The sequence below is a fragment of the Phyllostomus hastatus genome, unplaced genomic scaffold (genome assembly GCF_019186645.2).
Source record: "Phyllostomus hastatus isolate PE091 unplaced genomic scaffold, TTU_PhHast_1.1 phas_scaffold_555, whole genome shotgun sequence".
NCBI classification, from domain to species: Eukaryota; Metazoa; Chordata; class Mammalia; order Chiroptera; family Phyllostomidae; genus Phyllostomus; species Phyllostomus hastatus.
In genome coordinates this window covers 7,238,916-7,257,433 of record NW_025334036.1, presented here as the reverse complement: position 1 = coordinate 7,257,433, position 18,518 = coordinate 7,238,916, and the positions used below count along the sequence as shown (strand labels likewise).

General features: G+C 41.7%; 1 protein-coding gene across 5 annotated transcripts in view; it reads right to left on the bottom strand.

Moving 5' to 3' along the window:
* Window positions 1-18,518, bottom strand: part of MCTP2 (multiple C2 and transmembrane domain containing 2) — a 138,860-nt gene that overhangs the window by 69,680 nt on the left and 50,662 nt on the right. For 3 of the 5 annotated variants that reach the window (XM_045824916.1, XM_045824918.1, XM_045824919.1), the window contains 3 exons: window positions 15,822-15,857; window positions 5,864-6,028; window positions 3,565-3,695 (listed from right to left, as the gene is read on the bottom strand). In XM_045824916.1, coding sequence (XP_045680872.1) covers window positions 3,565-3,695; window positions 5,864-6,028; window positions 15,822-15,857 — 332 coding nt within the window. Of the gene's footprint in view, window positions 1-3,564; window positions 3,696-5,863; window positions 6,298-15,821; window positions 15,858-18,054; window positions 18,139-18,518 lie in introns of those variants that run through there. The other 2 variants (XM_045824920.1, XM_045824921.1) reach the window with 2 other exon arrangements.

Below are 18,518 nucleotides of genomic sequence, written 5' to 3'. Positions count from 1 at the left end.
GCTATTTTGTTTAAAAGTTGAAGCAGCTTAAACTTAGCTTCAGATCTCACTTCCCCTAAAATGTCATTCTTTCTGGACCACTGATGGACTCTAGGATCAAAGACTGACCTTCCTTCCTTCCTTTCCTATGAATACATCTGGTTTCAGAGGGAGCTGCCCAAGCACCTTCATCTCACCAGTGACCAGCACAGACCTGCTCGGGAGTCACCTGTAGCTCGTGTGGCAGGTGCGCCATGACACAACGGGGTTTCAGAAAGCCCCGCAGGACTCAAGAGAGCTTAGAGGAGGCTGAGTGACTGGCAGGTCCATGTTTTCATTGCCACCAAGCTAACAACCCACCAAGGCCAATGTGATTTCTCTTTACACACCTGCCCAGTACCCCAACTTTTTATCCACAGCTACAATCTCGAGCATTGTTCAGATTAATGCCCACTGCTTCATCCTTCAGTCAACAGTACCACCATGCTCTTGGAGAAATTCACTGCTCACTTCCACAAAAGAAATTAAAAATGACTATCCTGTGTTGAAAAAACAATGTGCTGAATTTTACTTGTCACATTTCATGTGCTTAAATTGCTTCATTTTAGTTGCAAGTGTTGTAACTACAGTTGCCCTACAGAGAAATCTCAAGACGAATAGAAATAACGATGTCTACCATTTCAGGGCTCAAAAAGACCTAAGTACCTAATAAACATTGTTGCTGGGAGTCACGATGACCCTGCAGTTGGCCAGTGGCCCCACTACACAGATAGGGAACTAGATTCCACAAGCAAGTTCACTGCCCAAGGTCACCTAGCTACAAACGCTATGGCAACCAGCAAGCTCAGGATGTCCAACTCAAGGGCTGGTGTTCCTTCCTTCGTGTCAAGCTGCCTGCGAGGGGAAGCTTCACTGACATGAATTTCCTCAGGGAGGTTATTAGAGCTTCAAATTACTGCATCAAGGTGTTGTTCAAAAACAAGCTTTGGGACAGAGAGGCCTCAGAAGACACTTAGGACTCACACTGTCAAAGGGACTCCTAATGCAAAAAGGCATTTATTTCCCAACATTTGGGAAATCAAATAACTGAGCCTTAGAATTACAACAACAAAGAAAAGAAAATGACGGCCCTGGCTGGTATGACTCCGTGGACTGAGCGCTGGCCTGCAAACCAAAGGGTCACCGGTTCGATTCCTAGTCAGGGGGCATGCCTAGGTTGCAGGCCAGGTCCCCAGTAGTGGGTGTATGAGAGGCAACCACACATGGCTGTTTCCCTCTCTTTCTCCCTCCCTTCCTCTCCCTCTAAAAATAAATAAATAAAATCTTTAAAAAAAAGAAAATGAGAAAAAAGTGAAATTTTCACCATGAGCAGGAAATGGTAAGGAACGGGTCTGTTGTATGCATAACCTAGCACCATCCCTCCCACCCTGGGAGGATCAGTACATATTTTCAGCTAGTGATCACCCCACCTGGAAGTTTGCGGCAGGATAAATGCTGTGTAACCAGCTCCCAAGAGATAACTTTTGTTATCTTTTACACCGCAGGAGAGGAAAAAGGAAAAGGACACCGAAAAAAGCTCTAACGTCCATGAAGAGAAAGGACGGAATGCCCTCTGGGGCAGGTATACATCTAAGCTGCAAACGGGAAGTAGCTAAAGGAATAAATAAAGACCCAAATGACAAAACACGAAATGGAAGGAACATCTTAAATTAGTCTCTGTGTCTGAGAAGCAACTTAACACTCATTGGGAAATGCATTTCCTATTATGTGGGAAAAAAAATAATAAAACCCGACAGCACAATGACATTCAGAGTGACAGGTCATTATTCATCGCTCCTACTAAAATAACGTGGGGGCCATTCATCACGGGAGGTCCAAATTCCCACCATTGAGATAACACTTCAGGACACGGAGTTCTCTGCATCTGTACATTGATGTAACTGATCCTTACTCCACGGGTTAGCAAAAAAGTACCTTCTGATCCTCCTACCAATGGGCGTTGGCAGAGTACTGGTGTGTCACCGTGGTGACAAGTGTCAAAGTTACTCAGACATGTCTGGGGTGTCCCAGTGACTCTGAGGAGGTGGAGGAGGGGGAGTTGAGGCCAGACCAGAAATCTGCCGGGCAGCAGCTGTGAAATGTTGGACCACAGTTCGACCTCCTGCATGAGCTGGACAGTGTGGCAGGACCTACCTCAGGGCGAGCTACTGAGGTGAGACAGGGGATAAAAGCACTAAGAGCTAAGAGTCTGGGCGCCAGACACTGTGCTAAGTATTTCGCACAGAAATAGCCCTGCACGGGGTATTGGGTAAGCTTGGGACTCCTTGCATTTCTGCCTCAAAATTCTTTGCTGATGGGAAAACAATTTCATTTCCCTGGGTCTCTGTATTTCCCTGTCTGTAAAATGAAGAGATTACACTAGATGAGTGGTTTTTGATCTTTAATTTTCAGCAATAAAACTCTTCCTTCCAATGGAACCCCACATGCGCTGGCCCCAGGGGCAAATTTTAGGAGACCCCCTCCATCTCCAAGGGGTGACCCCAAGGCATTTCCCTGAAAGTGGGATTCCAGGGATCCTAGCTTGACAACGATGACAAACATGTGTTGAAAGCCCTTTAAATGCTTATTTTCTACATTCTTAAATGCGAACAAAGACAGAAGGATACTAGACTTCTCAGGATGACCACTTTGTAAGTTCTAGAAGTGTTTAATCACTACATTATACCTCTGAAACTAATACAGTACTGCCGGTCAATTGTAATGGAAAGTGAAATTACTTTAAAAAATGATTTGTGGACAAGTCACATGTATAGGAGATGAACAAAAGGCAGCAAATTGGTGGAAAGAACCTGGAGTTTGGAAACGTGGACTCCTGACCCTGAGGCTCACTGCTCTGAAGCCCATGGCCCAGGTATCTGTAAGGGTCCCGCAGTCTACTTCCCCATCTGCACAAGGAGCATGGTGCCACTAACTCACTGGCTATTCCGAAGATCAGAGTTGGCGATGCTTCCACCACCAGCACTTCCTCTGTGCTTACTATGAGTCAGCCACGACACAGGTACAACTGAACTTCATTGTACGGTTACTACCCTCCTACAATAGGAAGCTATAATGCTCAGTATTGTTCATTAAGCAAAAATCAATTCAGTGGGAAGGGTGCAAAAATAAAGAAATGAAAGAAAACAGAGCTGACCTCTAGAGATTTCATCACGGTTTGCCACCAAGTTCCTCAAGAACGTTTTCCATCATTTCGGGACACCTGGCGTCCTATTTTTACTAAATTACACAGTAGTTCACTAACTAGGAAAACCAAAATTACAGGGTGCATAGGAAATTTAGATAACTAGTTCCCAAATAGCCTGACATGGCATATTATCTCTCTTTACAGGATTCCTGAAACATACTCCTTTCTTCCATTTTAATCAATGCTGCATGGCATTTACTAATTAAAAACAAAACAAAACAACTTTACCCCGGTTAGTTAGGGTCCAGCTCACTGCTGGCTCCCTGGGGTGGGGACAGGAGACCTGACTCTAAGCCCAGCAGAGAAAGACCAGCCTGAGGCAGAAAGCAGAGCGGACTCACGTGCCCAGACGCTCCTCGTGCTTTTTGCCGTCCTTTCCCCAGACTTCAATGTCCAAGATGCCCATCCTGTCAGAGAAGTAGTGAAAGTCAAACTCTTCCCGCCACTGCGGATTTGCACTCTTACACAGTGTCTAGAAAACATGCAGTTATAACGTTTATTTTCTTCAAAATGCCATTTGTCGCGACAGCAGCTACACATGCATTTCATTTCTAAACTTTGCGGGAGGGGCAATGTGCCTGTCTGTCCCTTACAAAGTGGAGCTCTCCTTTTTTTTGGAAGAAAAGGGACTCGGAGGTTTTGGGGACTGGCAAAACATCGCTGCTCTTTTAGCTGATTCCCAGATTCAATCATTTATCCACCAAGTTAGAAAGAACACTGTTACCCCACAAGAAATTATAACATATATGTATGTACACACACACATATATATATACACACACATGACATATCTCAATGGTCATTTTAGATAGTTGTTCAGTCTTATAGAAAATACTATTAATTGGCTAATCAAATCATTTTTTACTGGCGCATTCATTCAGCACTGGCTTCAGAACTATATAAATGAACTGTTTGGGATCTTGATTACATCTCTCAGATGCATTAGACAAGAAACCCATCTCTTGTCCATTGCTGCCTGCCTTAATATCCCAGTTTCCTGGTCCCAGTCACCGGAGTGAGAGAAAAGACCAAGAAACTCCACCGCAGCCAACTTTAAAAATTAACAAGCGTGGTTTGAAGATGCCACGAGTGTTTATGTGTTCTCCAAAAGGGATTCCAAGCCGCTCATGTGTTTGATTTGCTGGCAGGATGGTTGTTTTTGTTTCATTTACACAGAGATTCAATTTGTGACTAAAAAGTGAGCAGAAATGTTGGTTACTGTGTCCCAGGCTCTAAGAACACAGCGGCCACTATTAAATCTTAGTGACCACTATGACGTCATGGGAAAACAGACAAGGGCAAGTCAGACCTCAGCCGTAGCGTCATTCAAGCTGTTTTTCACATTGGACTTAATATATCAGACCACGGAATTTAGAAACCATGAAGGAAAAAAAAACCTATCAGACCACAAATTACATGCAATATCCCTCAAGGGGGACTGGAGCAGATACTGGACTAATTCTACACTTCACCTTAGTCCAAAGGGCTAAGTGTGCCTAGTGATGAATAATTTTTCCATAAATCCTTAGCCCGACCTTGGCTGGCTACAGGAGTCTTAGTGGGGATACCCTGGATACACTCTCTGCAAAGTAGAGCCTGAAACTACCTAGTTCAAATAAGTATCTGCATATTTCTGCTATAACTCGCTGTTCATTTTCCACATTTTTTAAAATAAACGACTCGTCACCACGAGCTTTGATTCTCAGGTCCTTGTGTCAGCGTAAGTGACGTTTAGTGTTTGATTTTGCACTGAAAACTGTGCAGCGGAGACACCCTCGGGCCTCCCCAGATCCTGTTTCCAACTTGTCTGCATCTGTGACGCCTTCCACACGGGACAGCCCGCACAGATAGATATCCTCCGGTTTATTTGCAAAATCTTCCACTGATTTTTTTTTCTTATGTGGCTTTTGGCAAGGGGCTTCACTCTCAGGGACCCCAGTTCCCTCAGTCCATAAACCCTCGGAAATATTCCTGTCTGACAGTTATGTAAAACTAATTAATTACCATGGTTGGGAGACGATGGTTTTTGAAATGAAAACCACACCAAATTACTAAGATTAAAAATTAAATAGAATTGGGATCCACAGAATAAGAGGACTGCTTTGAAAGGCAGTTAAAAATGCCATTATTTTTGTTCAAAACAAACCACTTTTAATACTTTAGTTTTTATTTTTAACCAGAGCCAAAAACCAGCAACACTTAAAGTGCATTTTTGTGTGTGTAAAGAGAAAGAAAACTGTATACTTTTGAAAATACTTTAGTTGTCACAAATATTGTAGCCCAAAAGTAATATGCATTACTATTTTTGTTAGATTTTGAAAACATTTCGTTATCATCCTCCTGCATTCTATGAAACATAGTTTGTTTATTTTCGAAACAAAAATCATGCATTCAAATCTGTTGCTGACCAAGCTTTCCCTAGCTCTAGGTGCTGGATGAAAATAAACTATAGTCAGCATTGAAATATCCATATTAATTGACTGCACTGAGACCATTTTTTATGGAATAATCCTAATATAGTGAAGAGGGTTAAAAATACATTACTTCTATTTTTGTCAAGTGCAAGCGTGGGAAAACATTTGCTGGCAAAAACATTATTTTTAAAAGATCGTGTTCTCCTTAAGGCATGACAGGACTTACCTTACTTTTGTATCTCTGATCTCCCAGTTTTAACAGGACGAACATCTCTGTCATGCTTCCCCCTGAGACATTCTTCCCTTCCAACAGAGTGATGCTTATGATCCCGTTCCAGAGCTGGTTCTTTCTCAGGGCCTCTGAGAGCCGCAAGCTGCGTATCAAAGAGGACTAGAGCAAAAAAAATAATAATAATAAAAATAAAGAGAGATCAACTTGCTGATAATTCTGCAGGGCGATTTTGATGATCACAGGCATTCCAGCTTTCGATATGTGATCACCAAGAGTAACACTCCCTGCCTGGTGCGAGTGTTACTACTACTCTTCACCGGCTCTGCAGATCTGCAATCCCAATAATGGGATGTCCTTCTCCAGCACGGGGGCTCATAGAGATCTCAGGAAGGATAAATGTGAGCAACACTTGCATTCCACACGGCCTGTCCTCCCAGCCAGCTCTTGGGTCGGAATCCTTCACCTGGGCCTTTGGCTATTTTAATAGCAGGAAGGGAAGAAAAGCATTCTGGGAAACAGAGATATAAGCAACCAGGCATCGCTTTGCAGGGAAACAAGACCTCTGGGCATTCAGAGATAATGGTTTTGAATTTATCCTTCACACTTGAATTTGTCCCCACTTCCCTTTATTCCTTGGGCTACTGCTAAAAAGCGCACACCATTGCAAGATGCACCACTTCAGACAGAGCCTGCCATCGGCCAGCCAAATGAGCTTTGCAGATCTGGGGGAGAAAAGGACTGATAAAGCACTTAGCACAGTGCCTGGAACCCAGGACGGTTCAGTAGCTGTCGACTTATTTTTTCCTTTTCAAAATTATGTTGTTCATACCTAGTCACATACACCTTCAACAGAATATTGAAGGCAAACATTCCCTATTATTAAGGTATAAAGAGGTCAAGCCCATTTTATTTTTAATTTCCATTATGACATACACAAAGGTAGAATAGTATTCGAAATCTCCATGGAACTTCTTCAACATTTTGCTAATCTTATTTCATTATTCCATTTCAATCTTATTTCACCCTCCACTGTTTTCTCCTGGCTGAACTACTGGAAAGCAAAATCCATACTTCCTTTTACATAAGCGCTTTGCCGTGCTAACAAAAGTAGCCATAATCCCTTTAATATCGTAAAACACCCAGAACGTATTTCCATTCCCCTGACGGTCTCCACAATGTCTTTCTATGGTTGGTGTGTCTGAGCGAGGACGCCAATACGATGCATTTAGTTGGCGGAGTTCATTTATGGTCTCCGTTCAGTAAATGGAATGGCAGGAGCCTAGACCGCTTTATTTGAAGGAGGAATAAATGGACTGGAGAATGTAAATGGCGCCAAGTATCATAGTAAAGCAATGAATTTCTAACACTATATATTCTTCCTGTCATCTGCTCAATATATCTTCAAGATCGTTTAGACACCAATGCGCTCGGACACCAGTTAGTCACAATTTATCACAACAAATGGTATGTCGGTACCATATTAATTATATCCCAGCTTTCCTCATCCAACACACGTCACTTCGCCACTCCAAGTGAATGAGGCACCCATGCCACACCAAGCATTCAGCGGGTCATTTTATAGTCGCCTTCAACATTGAAGGAAACCTATACTCCCAAACTCCATATCCATGCCACTTTTCCCTTAAAATGCACACACACAAACACAAACACACACACGTGGCTGGAGGTGCTGAGACAGAGAATGGAAAATAAGAAAAAAATTAACTTTAAAACGAAGAGAAAACCCTCTCCTCTGAAGAACACAAACATTCTCTTGTAACTTCTGTTTGCCGTTGGGCTGTGGACCCAATATACTCCATAATGAAAGTTTATGAAATAGTTAACATTAAGCAATTTTCCATTTGTTAAGAACAACACATACCACCACGATATACAGATGCATATATAAATATGTATGTGTATATGTATATATGTTTAGGTATCTATATCTGTATGCACAGATATAGATACACTTAATGAATTTTATAGTTTATTAAGCACACAGGCTAAAAACGTCTACTTTTGAAAAAAAATGAGATTTTGATTCATATATCCTGCTACAATGTCTTTTTTTTTTTTTTTTAGTTTTTTCTTCTTCAAGTTTGACTTGCCAACCAACAAGCTAATGCATGACCCGTCCCGTGGCCATGCTTCAAAGTCCCGACAGATATATTCCTCCCTAAACACTGCAACTATTTCAAAATCCTTTTTATAAAGAAGGGAGTAATGTCCACAAGAGATCAAAGGGCATCCTACAGTCTGGCAATTGCCTAAGAAAAATGGCAGCGCTTCTATGAAATATGCCCTAAAATAATTTTGTGGCTTGGTATGTCCTAATTTCAAATTGGATGTTTATCTTGGAAAGGCTTCTATCTAACTTGTCCATAAAACAGCCCCACTTAGCTCTGTGAGCTCTGTGAAAATGGGATCCAAAGCTGGTCATTAAGGGGGCCGAGAGATAGGTTCCATATGGCGGAACAGCATGGGAGGGCGAGGCTAAGGCCTCCATCAGGCGCGGCTTGGCTGAAGCTCCCTATCTATCCATGGACACTCGTTGCATTACACCATAACATCTGGATTATTGCTTGTAATGTCCCTGGGAAATATCCACTTTCCATCAAAGCCTTTATCTATCTCAGTCGGACTTTGAACATTTTAGCATGTAGCGCAGCCATGTTTGATGTGATGGACTTACTCTTTGCCGTCCAAGATTTCTCCCACCCCCCTTACTAAAGGCAGGGTAGGAAAAGAGAAGTGTGTGTTGCACCATTCACAGATAGAAAAGAACATAAAACCTTTATTGTGCTTATTTCGCCCTAAATATTTCTGCAAAGACTACTATAAGTTTACATCCAAATGAAGTTTCATCTGCCAGCAACGTATTCCACGATGTGTGCACGGGCTTGTAAAAAAAAAAAAAACGCTTCTTAATTAATTTAACATTGCTCTTCCACCCGGGAGAGCTGCAATGAGGCTTCGGAGCAGCGTCTGGCTGGGGGCCATGTCCGGGCCATCCTGTGTGAGCCCTGATGCAGACCTGGGCTCTCAAATTCTTTAGTGGTCTTCAAACACTCCCTTTCTCCCCACAATAAATCGACTCCTCTGCACTCACTCTGTTAGCTCAATAGCTCAGGTTTTCATGTCTGTGCCTGAGCCTGGAAGGGAAATTTGTCATCTTAATGCAGCTTGGAATGTGAAAGGAGAAAAGGAAATGACCCATCAAAGGAGAAGCCCACCCCACCTGAGCTGAAACAAACACCCAGAGATAGAGCAAAGTTTCTAGGTCCTGACCCTAATTCCTCAGCAGACATAACGGATAAAATATAGTACATCGGGGTTTTGTTATGTTTCTCCTTCCTCCCCAAGGATCAGAACCTTTTACTATTTCTATGTTGATTCATTCATAGGCTCTCTCTCTCTCCCTCAGCTCCCACCCCACCAAATCCACAGCGTTCTTCTAAACAGCGCGACTTCCCTCCGAAACACACCTTAGTTATTACTAGTGAAAACAAGGTGTGATATCTAACTTAGATATATCCTGGATTTCATAAAAATGAAACAGCTTCCAAACCATTCATTTGCTTCTGGGTCAGGAAAACTTCACAGACAAGAAAGGGGGAAAGAATGAGGTGGACGGGACGTACAAGCTGAGGCACTGCTCTCACTTCCAACAGGTAGAGCATCCTCGGGAGTTTCTGATCTAGGAGCAGACTCTCAAAGCAGTGAATGGGTTGCCGTGCCTGGGACATATGAGATGGACTACAGCCTGACTGATATCGTGGGGTAATTTATTCAAAGTGTTTCCCTTGGGTGTAATAGAATGCCAAAAAAATTAAAGATAAAAATTAAAAAGAGGGGCAGTGAGAGGATGTTTTCACAAGATTTTTGTAGTAGAGCATACCTTGTAGGTGGCCACTATCCATGGGTGCTTTTTAAATCATCTCATTGGAAATAGAAAATGTGGTCCAATGTTGCCAATGCATCTTATTTTGACCCTCATTCATTATTTGTTTTTTTTAAGTCATTGTAAGAAAGTAGGTAGCCCATGGAAACAAATGCATGGGAAAGAATGAACGTTGTAAGTACAATGAACAGTAGAGCAAGATTGCGACGACGTCGGCACGACTCAGAAAAGCTAAGGGGGAGCTCTGGGTCTATAAGAGGTTTCCCTGAAATATTCCTTCCAAGCGTTTTCAACATGTAAAACTACTGCTCATTGTCAACAGCTCTTACAGCGTGACATGAGCAAATCCATACATTCGTGCCGCAGGCTCCCAGAAAACCTCCCGCCCGCAGCGCCTTATATCATCTGAAGAGGATCCTGTAGGCATAAATTCCCCTAGAACTACACAAAAATCTGTGTGTTAAGAATATAAAGAAAGCCTTTTAAATTTCCCACATGGACACGGCAGATGAGATTTATATCTGTAGATGAATAACACAGTCCCAAGGCTATGAATAATCTGTGTGTACAAAGATATTAGCCATAAAAGTTTTATATTCAGTTTAATATTTTTTTAATTGTGAGGGAATATCATCACTCAATTGTTGTAACTAAAAATAAAAATTAAATGAAGAGACTTAAAAAGTGGAGAGAGTCTATAAATACCCAATGTCTCTCAGGGTTCAGAACCAGGAAGATGCTTTGAATGTATTTAAACACGAAGAAAAATAAAATGAAAGCCGTGAGATACAGTAAGATTTTCTGTTTTGCCCCAATCTCTAGCAGGCTCATATGCCATCGTGTTCATCATCTCATCTTCCTGCATCACCTGCATCATCCTGTGGGCCTTCACGTCTACATTCCACGTTTCTATATCTCTTCTTCACTTCAAATGCTTCTGGGACTAAGCGAAGTGAGTGCAGCTCTGGGAATAAACAATTGAAGCAATCGTTTCCTCTTGGGCTCCTGCAAGGGCAGGGCTGGGATCTGAGCCCCCAAGTGACTCCTTCTGATTCACATCCCAGGCACCTCCCCCGATCCCAGCCCTACCTATGATTCAGCAGCGTAGCCACTGGCCTACACATCCCACCCTTCTTACTCCTCTGGCTTTGTGCCCTAGTCTACCCCAGAGGTTCTCACAGTTGAACGTGCTTCAGACTCACCCAGGAGGCTTTGCTAAGGGATTGCTGGCCCTGTCCCTGGAGTTTCCAATTCAAGGGGTCTGAAATGAGGGCCAAGATTTGCACTTATAGCAAAAAAATTAGGTAGTTTGGGTATATAGGTAGACAGAGACGAACAGGTTTATAAATGTACATGTCTGGTTTTTTACATAGGTATGCACTTCTCCACTCCTTTGGGTTTAACCAAGAAAATGAAATGGAAAGAAGGTGTTACTATGGGTGGGCACTGAGTTAAGAATGTGTGACAAAGAAACAAGAACAAAACAAATAAAAAGCACCTATTCATCAGAAAAGAGTTCCAGGCCCGATGCCCTCCCAACAGTTCCTCAAAGGACCACCCTTCTTGCAAAAAGTTCTTGCTTGTACTGCTTCCTGGGCCTACACGGATATTAGGGAACTGAGTTTATTAGACAAAAAGGTGTGGTGACAGGGTGTTCCCTCCAAATTCTTTGACTGTCCTCTTCTATTGAATCTACCCGCCCCCAACATTAAACTAGCTGAATTTGTTAAAGCCACATTTGCAAAGCAGCTGAGGCCAAGACTTAGCAAAATGGTAACCCTCTAAACGTGCTGCCTGTTAAGTGCTCAACCCTGAGGGAGCTCTTAAGTCTCCGCCAAGTGTTCAGAAGCAACATTGACATTGTCAACCTGTAGGACAGAGTCGAAGGCAAAAGCAGAACCACAAAAGTTTGCCGAAGTCTTCCCAGGTTTCACTCATCTGGCCGGACAGCTAACCCACAGCATCAGTCACCCCGGGGACAGGGGCCTCTCAGAGGGGTCAGAACCGACAACAGCTCTTACAGCGTGACATGAGCAAATCCATACATTCGTGCCGCAGGCTCCCAGAAAACCTCCCGCCCGCAGCGCCTTATATCATCTGAAGATGGCCTGGTCTACAACATATTCTCAAGACCCCAAAAGCACCCTGTCACGGGGGCTAAAGTGTGATGAGTCTGAGGTTGGAAGACTTTACGTAAAATAGGAGAACGAGCAGGGGAAGGAGGTTCTGGTCCACACAACAGGACAGCTCTCGGGGTTCAAGACCAACTCCACCTCTCTGACAGACTGCCTGCCTGCCCTACCTCCAAGATGCCAGAGAAACAGAGCGATAAGCCGAGCCAAAGGAGAAAAACAGAAGGTGGAAAAGGGGAAAGAAGGTAGGGAAGACATGACCTCAATTCATGCAAAACCCTCAGCATGTAACTGACAATTCTCATGCAGTCATCACAATAAAAAAGTGTGCAAATAAAAAAGGCCAAAAGCAAGGGCTTAGCCCATATATTTGGTAGTGGAAGCCAACAGAAGAAGAAAACCATTCAAGGTATTGAAAAGACTGGGCACCCAATGCAGATAAACCAAACAGAATACTGAGATAACCTAAGGTAAGCAATAGAAGGAAGCTTCTAAAACTTTTAGGCTGAAGCAGGGGAGGGCCACCTCTTCCTGTAAAGGTCCAGACAGTAAGCATTGAGGGTTGTAGGTCACCAGGTTTCTGTCCCAAAGATGCCACACTGCCACTGTCAGCCAGAGACGATTTATACACAAATGGGTGCAGCTGTGTTCCAATAAAACTTATTTGGGAAAACACACGTAGGGCTGGACTTGGCCCTCACACTGACACTCCATGACCCCTGGGCCACAGAGACAAAAACAATAAATACTAGGGTCAAGGTCACTTGGGAGAAGCTGAAACCACAGCTGGTCAGGCTAATGGAAGATGCAAAATACAGACACACCCACCTTCTTCCCTCTCCTCTCCTCTAGTATCCTGCCAATTCCTCCCCCTGGACAAAGCCAGCTGACAGGGGACCTTGAAAATATATCTTGCAGAGATCAGCCTCTGCAACAACAGAGTCGCAGAGATAAAAGGACATGAAGCCAAACAAGCCAAAAACTGGCACCAAGAGTCAACTAATTTCATACAGAAAAAAAAAAAAGTGTTATACTGGTATGGGGCACGTCCCCTACCTTAGGTTTGTCGTGTCTGTGACCTTGGATTGCGGACATGTGACTGCCTAAAACAGGGTCAAAGAGGGGCTGTGTAAGAATATGCACTTATCTCTGTGTGAATTAATCTAAAGAAAATCCCTAACGAAAGCTCAGCCATCGCACCTGGGCATCCTCAAATACTAGCAGGTGGGGGGGTGTGAGTGCACGCCCATCGATTTCCGAGTACACTCAGTAATTCATCAATTCCACTGTTTATTGTCGCATTTTTCCCCTGAGACTGTGCAATGTAAAACAGTAACTACTGTTAAATTTTTCTCTCTATTACTGCTACAGACATTACAAAGAGAGAAGGTTTAGAAACAGATCTATTCACATATAGTAAAGAGTACATATAGTAAATATCCAAAAAAAAAAGTTATCTGGTTGAGGCCCTATTAAATCAGAGTCTCAATTCTCATTTTAAAATGCTCATCACAACATCAACAAAGGCAGTGGAGAAAACCTAAATGTATATTTGAAGGCAATCTCTATATTTAGTACATTAAAATCACGGTTGGTGCGGGAAAGAAACACTTTAGAAGAGACTCCAAAACCACTCTGCCATTCTGGGCTCCTTCAGATGACACAAACTCACACACTTACAAATTTAAGAAGCAAATTACCTAAATAAGGTGAAATTCTCATCAGAATACAATGGAGGTGAAAAAGTCTATGACATTCTCTAGGGAACACATTACTTGGAATTAGCAAACTTTTAGATACTCATAGCTAAATAATAATCTTCATAGCAAACTCCTGCTACCTAATTTTTTAATATAATTTGAAAATCCTAAAAAAAAGAAGCTTATAAAAGAAGCTTCAAAATACCAAGATAGGTTGATCAGGGTATTTTAAGAACTCTTACACAGGGTCACTCATGGCATCTACAGAATTTCCAAGTGACTCGTTTTCATAAGCCATTTTAGAAGCAGTCTCATCTGCCTCTCCAAACTTGCAAACTATAAGTATCAAGGAGTCAATGTACCAGTTGAAATTCTTCACCAACATATAAATTGCCTCTCTCATGTAAGATCCTAAATAGCTTTCAATGAGTCTATTCATCTAAGGTTTTATTAAACACAGGTACAAGGTTTGGGCATTTATTATGTCTCTGAATCCAGGGCACCGAAGTCAAAATTCTAGAAACTACCATGCTAGGGGAAAACAAAAAACAAAAAGACAACACTCAGTGCAGCGCAGATATAAATACTGCTCTCCGGGATCCTCTGCTCCTTCCATATTTTTGATATCTTTATCCAGGCCGTCAACATTTTTTCTCTCCCTCTTCATTCCTTTGGCCATTCTCCCATAACCTCTCCTGTCCTCCCCAGGCTACAATATTCCCCAAGCTCACAATTTTTCTTTCCAGCCTTTATGTTCTTCCACAAACTGCCAGTGCTCTTCCACAGGCCAGAGCTCCCTAACTAAAGATGGTTATTGATGTCCAGGACCAGTGTTTTAGTGCAGCAGCAGAATCAATAAACGAGAAAATACTGCTTTGTCAGGTTTCACCAAAGCATGCTGGGAAACTTTACTGCTTCAGATGGTTACAGAGACTCTCAATGTGGGGGCACGAGAGCTGGGCTCCCTTCTGTGGCAAGAAATGATGTTCTTCTACCCTCTAGTGACTATAAAGGAACAAGGCAAAAGTTGGAGGGATTTTTGAGACAGCTTCGCATTTTTTTATTGCCTCTTAATTTCTCAAAAGAACCAGAGTCTTGGAAACAAAGTGAACTGGTAACATAACCAAATACCTGATCATCGTTCTTTATTAGTGTTCAAAATGCAAAGGATGTACATTTTAGGAAGAGTCAGAACTTTGATGCCTTTAAATTTTTAAAAGGCAAGTTTTCTTAGAACCAGCTGGCCTGTCTTCCTAAGTGATTGGGGCTGGTCAGGTTACAAATCTCTCTCTCTCTCTCCTCTTTCTCTCTCTTTCTGAGACACACACAAACTCCCACAAATTCACAAAATCTTTGTTTCAAGTCCTTTACAGAGAAGTAAACAGCTGAAGCGCAGTGAGATAAAAAATTAGAGCTGTCAAATATTAGTGCACGTGTGTGTGAGAATAAATACATACAGAGAGACTGCTGGTGCGCCCTCCCCATGTAACCCACAAACCACCGCCCCCACCATGCTGGTATTTCTCCTTAACAAAGCAGCCAAGCTGTTAAATTAAGGTATAATTTTTTAAAACATTTGGTTGGTTTATTTTTACACTAATTTAGACATTTAGTCACTTAAGGTACAACACGCTAATTTAATAACCTGATTATTTATAATGCATTTCTACCTTGGTACACATACAAATTGGACAGCAGTATATATAATTGTTTCAGGAGACACTAACAATGTAAAACATCGCCAGCACTTCATGAAGAAAGAGCTAAAGAAACTCACCTTAAAAAGCAATACATGGCTTTTTCAGAAGCTATGAAACATATTTATAAAATATACCATAAAATCCTTTCAATTAATTTTTTCATTGCTTTCTCTAACACCAAAGCTAATTTCTATCTAATGGTAAATAACTTTCTAAAAGACTAAATCTAACTGCAATACACTCCAAATAATCTAAGCTTAATGAAGTGGAACCTTCTAACATGGCCGGTACATATAAAATGTCACCACGAAAGCAAGTGCAAGTTCAAACATCTGGCTATGCCCTTATTAAATGAAATTTTAAAAGAGAGGTTGTGCCCTTATTCATAACGGCAGTAAAAGGGACTGAACACTGCCCCATGTGAAGGGTGGTTTGTATTAATCATGTATACATCTAAAGATGAACTTTTAACCAAATGATGTTTGAACTAAAAAAAAAAAACACAGCAATATTTACCTTGCTGGCACTTAACCGCTTCCGATTTGACCACCGCTGAGGATTGTGTCCATTGAATGGTGAAAAATGGCAAAAAGAAAGAGAGAAATAGATGCATTAACAATACAAAAATATTATCATGTTAGGGGGTGCAGACTACATCCAAACGACAAACACCCAACCTTTCTCTGAAGTTATGGAGAAAATGTGTTGGAACAAGAGAACAGTTACCAGCACAGAAAAATGACATTTCTGTGACTGTTACATCATTTTCTTTCAGTGCTTTCCACAATGAAAATACAAGGACATATAAATACTGCTCAGTCCGTAGGAGTCCATTTATGTTTTGAATTGCCTGAAAACATTATAATTTTATCTCTAAAAGCAAAGTGGAAGGGCATATTTTCACTCTGTGAAATATTCAGATAGTGTTTTGAAAATATTTAGGAAATTCATGGACAGTGTTTAGGTTTCCATAGTATTAGATTCTAGAAAAATAATTCCAGTTACTTCTACTGACGAAATCTCAATTTTCAAAACAAGAAGAGAAACATCTGAGTCATTCCTGCACAGTGAAGAAAAATAGGCTAATACAACTCTGAGGGAGGGGGAAAAATGTTCTGAACACCGAGGAACTTCACCGCTGTTCTCTTTCCAGCTCTCATCTGTCATGCTAAGGCTGCTGAATTTCATTTACAATTAAAATTCTCTCCCAGCAAAATCCTCTCCTCACTCCAGTCTCAGCCCAGGACAGGGAAGCTCTACTCTGGCTGGTTAACCAGCTAACTGGATGTTCAAAGTCGGATAAATTTGGGAGATTACAACTCAATTATGAATCTAATTGAGCAGACCACATTTGCTATTATGCTTAAGGAAAAAATACCTTCAGGCAAGTGACCTTCCCACCTGCCAATACATCTTCCCCATAAATTAGGAACCAAGAAATAAAGTCTTTGGGGGGAAGCCACTTACATTCCAATGATCAGCAACTAGAAACACTGGTCCAGAATATGACTTGAAAAGACTCTTTATTCACAATACTTCCCCTGATGAAACTGGGAGGTCAACATTCAGCACAGGGCAGAGGGTTGTAGCTACTACAACCTGCGTGCTGAGGGACTGAAACCGGTTCTTACGGTATTTTCCTAATAGCATATTGACAAACACATCAACCCAAAACAAACACCAAAATGAATTGCCATCTTCTAGGTACACAAGGCTGTCGAGGACCTTCAGACATATAATTCTTTTGATTTTTATAACAACCATAAAAGATACATAAAATGGATATGGAGATTAATAAAAAGTGATCACTACTGTCCGCTTACTATAAACAAAGAGCTACCGTATAGAGAGTGTCTAGCCCATGCCAAGCTCTCTATAAAGTAATCTTCGTCTTCACAATTCTGGGAAATAGGGAAGCTTTTTTATCCCACTTCATTCACAAGGAGATTGTAGAGTTAAGAGGGGTAAGGTTGCTCCGTGAATTTGCCCTGATCATTTAACGTCTCAAAGCAAGAACATGCTGGGATTCAAACCCAGGTGGCCTGATGACAGAGCCCGTAACTCTAACTACAGTCCTACTGTTGCCAAGGAAAAGAAAACGATACCAGGTCTGCCGGCCTTCCAGCCACCGCCGTGCCTTCTAACTGTACACGGCCCCCAGGCACATAAATCCGTGCACGAGGGGCAATTCAGGGACGCTTTGCACACGTGAAGATTTTTGTCTGCTTGGTTCTAAAGCAACAAAGATTGCCTCAATGATGACAGAAAGAGATATGGGTATGAAACTGAGAGTTCAAACTGCAATCTCTCCATCAGACTTGAAATGAAAATGGAGATGTACAAAGATGTTATTCCCTATCCATAGGCCATTGTCTTTCCAGTCTCAAGTGTGAGTTATTCTCATTTAATAAGCCAATATAAAAAGACTTAAATATTAACTTAAACTCAGTTAAAAAAAAACACCCAGAGATTTCCTGATATGTGTTCTATCCAAAAGGCCCCTGACAGGCCCTATGAATTGAATAAGTAACTACACACGCCCCATGATAAATTATCCCTTGCTGGGGGATACTTTGATCAAGTATAGACACTGGAAAATAAAACTATCAATTGGAACAAATGAGAGCAGGCAGAGTTTTCTATATTATAATACCCACATAAAATATACATAAAATAAATGTATTGCACACTAGACCTCTGCCAGACAAAGAACAAAGACAATGAGAAAAGTACATGAGAAAGCACATACCCAGTCTGAAAAATCTCTCGAAAAACAGGAAGGGAGGACTCAGAGGAAAGGAGAGCCAAACCAAATATGAGGACAAGAGCGGCCACTTTGAGGACTCAAAGATACTCCTTGAGATGCTTTACAAAAACAAACTCAAGTGGCATCTAATATTAACTTCTCTGCAACTCAACATAAATTTTTAACTAAGATAGCACTGCTTTAAAACTCCAAATTTCGGCAACATTTTAAAGAGACGGGAAGTGTCAGTGTTATTGCTGAACATAATCCAATACCTCACAGAAAAATTCACAAGGGGAATAAATATGCAGCGATTACACAGCTTAAACATGCAAGTGTTTTGATGGGGAAATTACCCAACTTTACCAATCCCACTTGTATGTGTAAGAAATCACTAGAACATATCAGCTAGCAAATTGCTCAACCACGTGGCAAATGATATTTATTTACATTGTGTGTTATTTTAA